The 10,905-nt window shown below is 46.7% G+C and overlaps 1 protein-coding gene across 1 annotated transcript in view; it reads left to right on the top strand.

Moving 5' to 3' along the window:
• The first annotated feature begins 9,396 nt into the window (after positions 1 to 9,396).
• RNF169 (ring finger protein 169) overlaps positions 9,397 to 10,905 on the top strand; it is an 89,913-nt gene continuing 88,404 nt past the window's right edge. The window contains exon 1 of the mRNA XM_061202866.1: positions 9,397 to 9,898. Coding sequence (XP_061058849.1) covers positions 9,397 to 9,898 — 502 coding nt within the window. The remainder of the gene's footprint in view (positions 9,899 to 10,905) is intronic.

Raw genomic sequence — 10,905 nt, 5'->3', positions numbered from 1 at the left:
TAACCAAGCACCAAGGAGAATGGATCTTCTGTTCCTACCTCCTCCAAGCTCAGGGGGACTTCTGAAAAGCAGTTTGTCCTCAGAGACTTCTTTCCATAGGTCTGTGAAGATGTAGCTAGAGCACCAGTAAACAGTGCCACACGACTTGGGTTCTATAGCCAGACAGTGGCAGGCACTGTATCCACCCAAAGGTAGAGTGAGGAACCACCAGAGTTATCTTTTAAAAATGTAAATCATTCAGTGTCACCTTCTTGCTTAAAACCTCTCCATTGCACTTAGAATAAAATCTAAACCCTTTGTCATATTTTGAAAACCCCTCCATGACCTGGCCTCTGCCTGCCCTCTAACTGTAGACCATCCTGCCAGGGCCTGCAAGGTTCTAGTACATTGGCTTTCTTTCTGTCCCTGGGTACACCAAGCTGCCTGGACCCTTGGCAGGGTCTTTGGCCTGGAAGTTTCTCCTGCTTGGAATGCTCTTCCCTCAGCTTTTTTTCCCCAGCTGACGCTATATTCAGCTCAGATGTCACTTCCTCAGTGAGGTTTCCTTTGTGCAACCTGTCTAATGATGTCCCCTTCCCATCATTTTCTATCGTATTGCCTTATTTTATTTCCGTTGTGTCACATCATTATCTGCAATGTATTTCTTCATTATTATATTATCTGCCTCTGCCATGAGCAATGAAAGCTCTATAACAGCCTGGACCGTAATTCTTTTTTTTTTTTTTAATTGATTAATTAATTATTTTGGCTGCGTTGGGTCTTTGTTGCTGCGCGGGCTTTCTCTAGTTGCAGCGAGCAGGGGCTACTCTTCATTGTGGTACACGGGCTTCTCATTGCGGTGGCTTCTCTTGTTGTGGAGCATGGGCTCTAGGCACACGGGCTTCAGTAGTTGTGGCTCGGGGGCTCTAGAGCACAGGCTCAGTAGTTGTGGCGCAGGGGCTTAAGTGCTCTGTGGCATGAGGGATCTTCCTGGACCGGGGCTTGAACCTGTGTCCCCTGCATTGGCAGGCAGATTCTTAACCACTGCACCACCACGGAAGTCCCGTGGACCCTAATTCTTGATCTCTGTTTTATTCCTAGTTGGTAGAACAGTGCCTAGCACATAGAAGGGGCTTACTAAATATTTTTTTACTAAATGAAAATAAATGGAGGATAGAATACTTATCTGGATTATCTGATTCCTGTGAGGAATGGACCCTAAACTCAAGACTCCAAATCCTCAGAATTCAACCACGCTTGTATTTTCATCATTATTATTACTGCTCTTACTTTTATTATCATCTCACAACCTACAACAGTGCCGCATGGCACATGGGGGTACTTACTGTCTGTAGAATGAATGAGTGAATGAATAGACATCAACTTTACAGCTGACCTCAAACTTCGTTCCTAGTCTTATTTGCTACTCCATCCCCAGTCCAGCTTCTTATATATACTAAGCTTCAGTTACTCAAAACCAATCGTTTTCACCTGACACACCATATCTTCATGTCTCTGTGTGTTGGCTTATTCTACTATTCCTTCTATTTAGAATTCCCATTCCCTGTCTTTGATGAGTTCTCATTCTTCCTTAGGACCCAATTTTGTATCCCATCCAGGTAGTTAGTCACTTCCTCTTCTTGTGCTTCACTTTGTCTACACCACTGTTAAAAACTCATCTCCTGAATTATAGTCATTTGTTGACATATCTGCCTTCTCCTCCAGATAGTGAGCTCCTTGTGGACAGGGACAATATATTTTCATCTCTGTGTTCTTAGGAACCATTGCTGGGCCTACCACATAGCCGTTTCATAATATCTGTTGAAGTCCTGCATCTGGTATTGGGCATAGGCTGCCTATGGGGCATAGGGGCATATGCTAGGTTCTGAAGGAGAAGATGTACAATGTTGGGCAAAACATGGTCCCTGGCCCCAAGGATTTACAATCTTATTAGAGAGACAAGTCCTTTTTATGGAAAGGATGTTATTAAAAACCAGTGTGTTCTAGAATTAAATATGAGACAGGAGAAAGCTTGGTGTAGTAGAACACGTATAGGACTGGAATAGCCAGTAGACTTAGTTTCTGGTTCCGACTTTACCATTAATTCACTATGTGGCCTTGACAAATGATTTCTTTTCTTTAGGCCTTTCTTCCCTGTAAAGAAAGATGTTTGATCAGAAGCCTTGGATGGTTTCTAAAGCGGATTCCAGCTCTGACATTCCGAGTTTGGCTCCATGGAAACTGGGTGGACGAGATGGTGGGGAGAGCTCAGTAGTCTTGGTTTGCCCCCTGGTGGTCGCTCAGCGACATCACAATCCCGGGAGACCTGGCTTTTCTCCCGGATGGAGAGAGCAGAGCCCAGAGCCTAGTAAACAAAGAACTGTGGAACAATGACCATTCTAGAAGAGAACCAATCGGCTGGTCACTGGTGGATTGGTATAGAATCCTGTCCTCCTTCAGGACGAAGGAACTTGGGAGATCATGCTCTCTGTTCTCGGCCTCCAGCTAAATCCATCTCATATCTGTTTCTATTCAAACCAGTGGAAGTCAATCTTTAGAGGCTCTTTTGTAGCCCCCCTGACTTTTTATTCTGCTCCCATCACAGTACTCTCTCTGAGGCAAATTTTTTTTTCTATTTTCAGAATAATTGAGGAATTGTACTCCTCCATTCTCTCTTTGTTCTTATTTCACATGGAAAGAAACCGATCCTTAGAGCACCGCCTCTTGTCTCCAGCTAGTTTGGCTTCAGAAGAATTGGACAGTGATATGAGTACATAATCCATTGTCCCTCTTGGCCAAATTCGAGTCTAAGGACAGATGAATTTGAAGTTGTAGTCCTGAACCCCAGTGTCCTCCAACTCTACCCCTCCCCCTTGGGCTTTCTGATACATATTTTACAGGAGAGCAATTGAACATCCAGAAGAAAGCAGAGGCAGATTTTTCATTCTGGTCAGAATTACTATCCACCCATTTATTTATGACAAAATGAGGGTTTTTGCTCCTTCCCACTCTTTTCCTGGAGTAGGGCCATGAGCCCCTCCTTCTGGGGCGCTTGGTCCAGAAAAAGTGAAGGTAGCAGAAGGATTTCTTTGATGAGGTGAGAAAAACAGACAGACTAGAATAAGACATGTTATTACACTGTAAAAGGTAATCAATAATAGCAGAGAAAAGTTTGTCTTTTACTATCATTATTTTTTAGATTCATGCTTTATATTTTTCTTCCAGTTTTATTGAGATTGAATTCATATACAACACTGTATAAGTTTCAGGTGTGCAGCATAGTGATTTGACTTAACATACAACGTGAAATGATTACCACAATAAGTTCAGGGAACATCCCTTATCTCATACAGATACAAAATTTTAAAAAAAGAAATTTTTTTCTGTGGTGAGAACTCTTAGGGTTTACTCTCTTTAACAACTTTCATATGTAACATACAACAGTGTTAATTACATTAATCAAGTAGTACATTACATCCCTAGTACTTATTTATCTTATAACTAGAAGTTTATACTTTTTGATCACCTTCATCTAATTCCGCCTCCACCTCCATGCCCCCCAGATTCATACTTTAGAAAGATCATTCATTCTGGCTGCAAGATAGAAAATAGAAGAAGGCAGGACTAGATGGAAAATGTGCTGTATATTTTCTGTTTGCCTCTCCAGATATTCTCTCCACCCTGCTCCACCTGTTCTGTGTCCCAGAAGTTTGACCTATGTGGGCTCCCAATGGACCCCAAAGTTTTGCCTTTTAGGTGTCTCACTCTGAAGTGGAGTTAAGAAGGGCCATTTATTTCCTTATTCTCTATATGTTGAACCTAAAGGATTTCTTAGAGCCACCTCTATTCCCTTAAGAGAAGAACAACCAAATAAAAGAGGGAATTCTTTGCTTGGAATCTTGGGCCAGAGCCTGAGGGTAGGGAAGAGAGGAAGCAAGACCAAGGGGATGGGAGGGAGGTGCAGAGAGCGAAAGAGAGAGAGTGAAACCAGCTGTGGATTTTAGGTGGATTTATAGGTATCTAGAGGGGGAAGTTTAAAGAAATTAAAGAATTATTTTTCTCCACCAACGTGCTTGTTGGTTAAACAGATTTTTTTCTTTTCTGGCAATGCACTGCTCTTTGAACCTTGCTAAACACTAAAGACATAACTAAGGGTATAACATTCATTCATTCCGCAGCATCTAGAATGTGCCAAATACTGTACCTAAAGCTGGTCCCACCAAAGCTGGCCCAGCATCCACACCTTGCCTGCCTTGTTCACTGCTGAATTCTCAGCACCTATATTATCCTACCACATAGTAGGTGCTCTCTAGATACTTGTTGAATATATGAATGTTAAGTGCACTATACTTTCTCCAATGACATCTCAACTCCATGGAGGTGGGATGAAGTCTGCTTAGATTATTTTTATTCCTCACTGGTAATTATAAGATCAAGAGGTATCCTTATAAAATACAGATCTATACCTAACACTCCCTTGGTCCAAATATTAAACTTTTCAATGGTCCTCCAACAGCCTGAATTTATTTCTCTGTAATATGGAGATAATAATATACTCAGCTCACAGGGTTACTTTAGGTTTAAATGAGATAGATGGATTACTGCTGGGCATGTGCCTAGCACGTGGTAGTTGCTCCATAAATTCTAGTTCCTTTTCTTCTCCAATTTTCTAGCCTTATGTCCAACCCAGTGTTCTAGCCACATCAAATTCCCCATTAGTTGCACACAGATCCTGAACTTTCATACGTTTGTGCTTCTGCTCTTGTTTTCCCTCTGCCTGGAATGCCTTTCCTGTGTCTACCTAGTGAACTCTTCCTCATCGTCCAAAACAGAGCTCACATGTCTCCTCCTCTGGGAAACTTTTCCTACTGCCCCCTCCCCACCAACTTTGCTCTCTGCTTCCATACCACCTTGTACGTGTCTCAGCTTTAGAGCTTGTAATTCTGTTATAATTGTCTCTTTTTTTTCTGTGATAATTATTTATGTATAGTTTTGCCTCTCTGTTAGGCTGTGACCTTGAGGGGGGCAGGAACCAAGTCTTATTTGTATTTGTAGAGCATTTGGAAAGAATCTGGAGGAGGCTGGAAAGATGACAGGTAGAAGGATGAGCTTTGCAAAAAGAACTACTTCTTCCCCTGAAACAAAAGGGAAGGAACTGAAGATGAGTGACAGTAAGAATGTAGCAAGAACCTTTAAAGCAAAAGGGAAGGGGGCCAAATCACAAGGGGAAATCTGGCTTGAGGGAGGAAGAGTACAGGAAGAAGAGGCCACCAGGAGAGATGAGCAGGGCAAAGGAGGGGTGGGGCTGGTGGGGTCTGAGGGCCTGAGCCTTCTCCTTCCTAGATGTTTGAGGCCTCAGGAGGGACTCAGTGCCTGGGCTGGCAAAAAGGGGTTTGGGGGCCCACAGGGAGGAACAGCCTGTCTCCACCTGGAACGAAGCCAAGTAGCTTTGCTTCACATTTGAGTCTTTCAGTCCAGCAGGAAGTAGCTGGAGCCTCCAGCTGGAGGGAAGAGGGTAGGTTTGCAGTGATGTGGATGAGGAGAGCTAAAGTGATGGCGGTGGTATGGACCATGGAGTGCTAGTTAGGGACACACTATGAGAAGGATGGCAGGGAATTTTGGCAGTGATGCAATCGTCAGAAAGTATGGCAGGAGTGGCAGAGAAAAGACAGCTGGAGAGGAAGCACTGTAGGTGTGGCTGCACCGCGACCTGTTCTAGTTGGCATCCTCAGTGACTGCATTCGAGTAAGCCTGTAAGTCCTTTTTCCCTGGGTGGGCTGTGGTACAGGTGGGGGCTTCGGGAAAAAGCAACACATGCAACTTGGGCTTCTTCTACTCTAGGCTGTCGGACTAAGCTTCTCAGATGGTTTCATATTGGGTCTTCGTTGCTGCGCGCAGGCTTTCTCTAGTTGTGGCGAGCAGGGGCTACTCTTCGTTGTGGTGCACAGGCTTCTCATTGCAGTGGCTTGTCTTGTTGCGGAGCATGGGCTCTAGGCGCACAGGCTTCAGTAGTTGCAGCACGTGGGCTCAGGAGTTGAGGCACGCGGGCGCTAGAGCCTGCGGGCTTCAGTAGTTGTGGCACATGGGCTCAGTAGTTGTGGCTCGTGGGCTCTAGAGCGCAGGCTCAGTAGCTGTGGCGCCCGGGCTTAGCTGCTCCGCGGCATGTGGGATCTTCCCGGATCAGGGATCGAACCCGTGTCCCCTGCACTGGCAGGCGGATTCTCAACTACTGCACCACCAGGGAAGTCCTTTCAGGTGACATTTTAAAAACAACAAACCAGCGTCTCAGTCAGAGTACTTTGTTGCAAACAACAGAAATTGTGAGTAATTTAAGGAAAAAAAAAGACATTTACTCAAAGGATATAGAGAGTTGACAGGAAGGCTGGCAAGCTGGATTGTGGAAAATGGATTGTAACCTAGGAAGGCCAGGCAGCAGGCACTATGGCCAAGTTCATGCCTCAGGAGCAATCTGGCATGGCCACCATCGCCACGGTAGGGACACTCCCCCCTCTACCCCAACCCCCAAGGGACCCACTGTGGTTGGACACCTACTGTCTCCGTTCCTGTGAATAATTCTAAACTTGTCAATATGCCTTTGTGTCATCCCCTGAAGATTCAAAGTTCAGAGAGGAGTGGCCACGTGGCCGAGCCTAGGTCATATTTCATGTTCTGGCTGCCCCGGGGCAGGGAGAAGGCTCTCTCCCTGGTTCAGCTTCCCTAGTCTCAGCAAAACTGCACAGAACGGGTCATTCCCCCAAACAGGAGGAAGTTTTGGATGCTGATGGTAACTAACTAAAGCAAAATGTCTACCATGCCCTCATTTTTCAGACTGTTTTTCCTTCCCAGTTACTCTCTTTTGTTAGTTGTGATTTGAGATCATAATCTCAGGCTTCCCAGGCTTGACACTTTAAAACCATCCTCATCGCCCTCATTTTCCCACATAGTGAACAACTCTCCAAATTTCTTAGATTTGCCTTGCCTTCTGTCACAGATACTGCTTTAGTAAGATTACTTTGGCAACAGCATAGAGGAGAGAAGAGACTGGAAATTGGGAGTCAGACTTCTAGAATGTTAGAGCTAGAAAGGACCTTTGAATTTATTTATTGTAGTGGTCTTATCTAGGAGTATTCATTAGAATTCCTATGGCATTATAAAAATTTACATGCTGGCATCCCATCCTCAGTTTTTGGGTTCAGTAGATCTGAAAAGGGACGTTGGCATATGTGTATATATGTGTGTGTTCGTGTGTGCGCATGTGTGTGTCTTTCTGAAGTGTATCCCAGGTTGAGAACTGCTGAATTCCAGTACACTTGTTTTAAAGATGAGGTGACTAAGGTCCAGAGAGAATTTATCTGTTTGAAATTATCCAAATTAATGAAATGGAGAAAGTGGTCATGACCAATCCTAGATTTCCTGGCTTTTGGTCTAGTATTACTCAGAACTCTCGCTTTTTCCCTCTGCAAAAAGAAATTTCCTGTCTTTATTTGTATTCGAGAAAGCATGCTACACTGCTATGGTTCAGCTTCTCCAATAGAAAGTAGACTTCAGATTGAGAGCCCCAAACTGTCAAGAGTGAACAGCCCATACCAAGGGCCCCGTCTCTAAGAGTAATTGGCTTGATCTCTGGACCACAGGCCTTCCTTGTCAGAATCTGGGCAAAGCATCCTCAAGAACCTCAAGTGGGAAGTGAAATGAAGAGGACCTTTGGAAGAACAGCCTGGATGAAGCCATACTTCTGAGTTTGTCAGGATTCTGACTGTCTGGGCCTCTGTGCACACAAGCCCTTGTTTCAATTACTCATTGACCCTTCTTCAATTCTTCACTGTCCTTTAGCCATCTGGTTCTCATTTTGGGAATCCACTTCTTTCTTTGCTCTGCTGACTTCCACCAATCACTCTGCCTTGGACTGGTTTACTATCAGCTCAGGCACTGTTTCCAGGCAATCTCATGGAAACCCAGGGCCTCTGATGCCTTCCATTACATTGTTACTTTTTTTTTTTTTTTTTTTTTTGCTCTCCTTACAAAACTTGTGCTTTCTTATAAAGATTCCCAAGAGGAAATGCCATTTGCTGAATGCCTTCCTGCTCCAAATGTACTTTAGTGCAAAAAAAGCAAAGGGTGGGAGAATTGCTGTAGCAGAACCTTCTCTCTGTCAGAGGGAAGCCGTTGTTTCTCTTGTACCCTCTGCATCCAGAAAGGGGACTGGCACCAAAGTCTGAGCACCTCACTCAGTGACTAAGCCAAGCAGGAATGGTGTGGTCAGAGCTGTCCTTTAGGAAGTAACTCTAAGAACTATGGAGGATGGATTGGAGGAAGAGAGTCTGTGGGCAGGGAGACAATTTATAGAAGCTTCTGCAATAATCTAGGTGAGAGATGATGAGACCTGAATTGGGCAGTGGGAATGGGATGAAGAGGAGAGGACAGGTAGGAAAATGGTCATTTTGGTGGGAGAATTGACAGAACTAAGAAACTGACAGATGTGGGAGATGAGGGAGAAGTAAAGATTACCAGGTTTGGAGCTTGAGGAACTGGGAGAATAGTACCTTTACTGGAATGAGGGAAATAAGAAGAGCTGTTTTGAAAGGAGGGTGGAAGACAGTGACTTTAGTTTGGTACATGAGGGATGCAGACATCCAAGATGATACTTCCATCAGGCAGTTGACTATGCAGGGCTGGACTCAGGATGTCTGGACTGCAGATATCAATTCGAGAGTTTCAGCTGGAAGAACATGTGAGGTGGGGTATGGGCTGGGGGGGCAATACACGGAAAGGAGTAGAGGACTGAGGCCTGAGCCTAGAGCAATACCCACATTTAAGCCCGAAACAAGGTGGAGGGCTCAAGAAAGGAGTCTGAGAAAGAGCTGAGAGGGGGGAAAAAAACCAAGGAAAGTGTGGCTTTGCCAGCCAAGGGAGGGAAGTTTCAGGAAGGAATCTGGAGAGAGAGTATACTGAGATGTGGACTGACAAGAAGCTGCTATTTTTGGCAGTTAGTTGCTGGTCAGGGTAGGACTGGTCTCAGTCACAACAAGCTATGAAGCAGAGGCAGGGTTCTGAGTAATTCACATACTCCCCCAATCACATTAGCCTCAGTTATCAGGGTATTGCAGGATAAATAAGTGTAATTACTTCACAAAGTTTAGTGTCTTTCAGTTTCCAAATAAATCCCCTCAGTCCTCAACTTAATTTGGCTCAATAAGAGGATAATCGCAAAGACTAGAAGGCGAGGCCGAAGACCAGACATATAAAGGATAACTAATAAATATTAATGAGGTTTCACCTCACGCCAACCAGGTCCCGAGAGACCCTCTTCTGGAGCCCCGCCCCTCATGAATATGTATATAGCGGTGCCTGCCGAGCACTGCCCCGCCCTCTACTCTTCTCCCTCGCAACGGACTCTCCCTACAAACGGGAAACAAGATGGCGGCGGCAGGTCCGAGTACTCGGGCCTCTTCCGCGGCGGCAGCGGCAGCTCTGAATCGGCGGGGTCGGCGGGGCCGCTGTGACGAGATGGCGGCAGCCAAGACTGGGACCCCGGGCCCGGCCTCTGGCCCCGCGCTGCTGGTGTTGCCGCCGCCGTTGCTGCAGCCGCCACCACCGCCGCGGTCGGAGGAGTCGGACTGCGCTGGGTGCCTGGAGACCCCGGGGGAAGCGGCGGCCCTGCCGTGCGGCCACTCGCTGTGCCGAGGCTGCGCCCAACGCGCCGCCGACGCGGCGGGCCCGGGTTGCCCGCGCTGCCGCGTCCGCGGCCCGGGCTGGGCCCGCCGTCGGGCCCGCGACAACTGGCAGCCCGACGCGGAGGTGGTGGGCGAGCGCGCCCGCCGCGGCCCACCCGAGCGCTGCCGCCCGCGTCGTGACGGGGGCGCGGCCGCCGCGGGGCCCAGGCCCGAGCAGGAGACGCGCGCCGCGCCCGCGGAGCCAGGTGGAGCTTCCTCTCCTCCCCTTGGGGTCCGGAGCGAGGCCGTCGCGCCCCGGCCTGGCCTGGTTAGGGGGTGGAGGGTCCCAGGCCCTGGCCCTGCTCGAGCGGGTGTCGAGAGTTCTCGTAGGGTTGGAACCGGGCTCTGCCCAGGTGCAGTATGTGTTTCTGAATTTTGAACTTCGGGATGAAGTACGGGCACGATGGATTTGGAGTCAGAAGTTTGGAGGGAGCCATAGCATTTCTTGGAACAAGTTAGGGCCAGGTTGGAATTGGTGAGTGGAGGAGGGTACTGAACTTTGTAGGGGCAGTGGAGGATCCGAGAAGTGCTTGATTTAGTGTTGGGTGAAGAGCTTGGGGTTGAATTGCTTGTAAAGATGTGATCCCTGGGCCTGAATGGGTCAGTGAGAGGTGTGGCATATACGGAGTTTGAAGGGCAGATTAGATTGATTTTGAGGATGCGAAGGGAGCTTTTCAGACTTGAGCGTCTGAGCTCATATGTGCAGTTTTCACAAAATCTTGAAAAACTCAAGAGCCTGGCACGTAGAGAAGACGTAATAAATGACGGCTATTTATATCTATAATAACTAATAATAAGCTCCAGCAGTGCTCTACAAAAAAAGATGGATGGGGTTTAAAAGTTTTGGAAGCGGAGATTGGTTGGCGGAGGCTGCGTCTATCTCGATGGCAGTGTAGGTTTCCTACTATTTTCCTGGCAATTAGGAGTCCGTTGAAGGACTGTTGTCCTCAACTTCTTTGCCTTCCCCCCGTCCCCTTCCCCACCCCCCAGCAGCCTGCCGCTCTTTGGTGCTGAGCTTGACATAGAAAGTGCCCTGTTGAAAACACAAAACAAAACTGTTATAACTTGGGACTCTTTGAGACACACCCAGTCAACACAACAGCTAGAGTTCTTTGATAAACGCTTACCTAGGAAGAGATTTTTCAAGAAACATAATTAGGAAAGAACAGATATTTGCACCTTTTGTGTTGGGAATTCTGCCATGTGCTATTTT

Source organism: Eubalaena glacialis, chromosome 10 (assembly GCF_028564815.1).
Source record: "Eubalaena glacialis isolate mEubGla1 chromosome 10, mEubGla1.1.hap2.+ XY, whole genome shotgun sequence".
NCBI classification, from domain to species: domain Eukaryota; kingdom Metazoa; phylum Chordata; class Mammalia; order Artiodactyla; family Balaenidae; genus Eubalaena; species Eubalaena glacialis.
The sequence above is the reverse complement of the archived record's forward strand: the minus strand, read 5'-3'. Positions and strand labels throughout refer to the sequence as shown.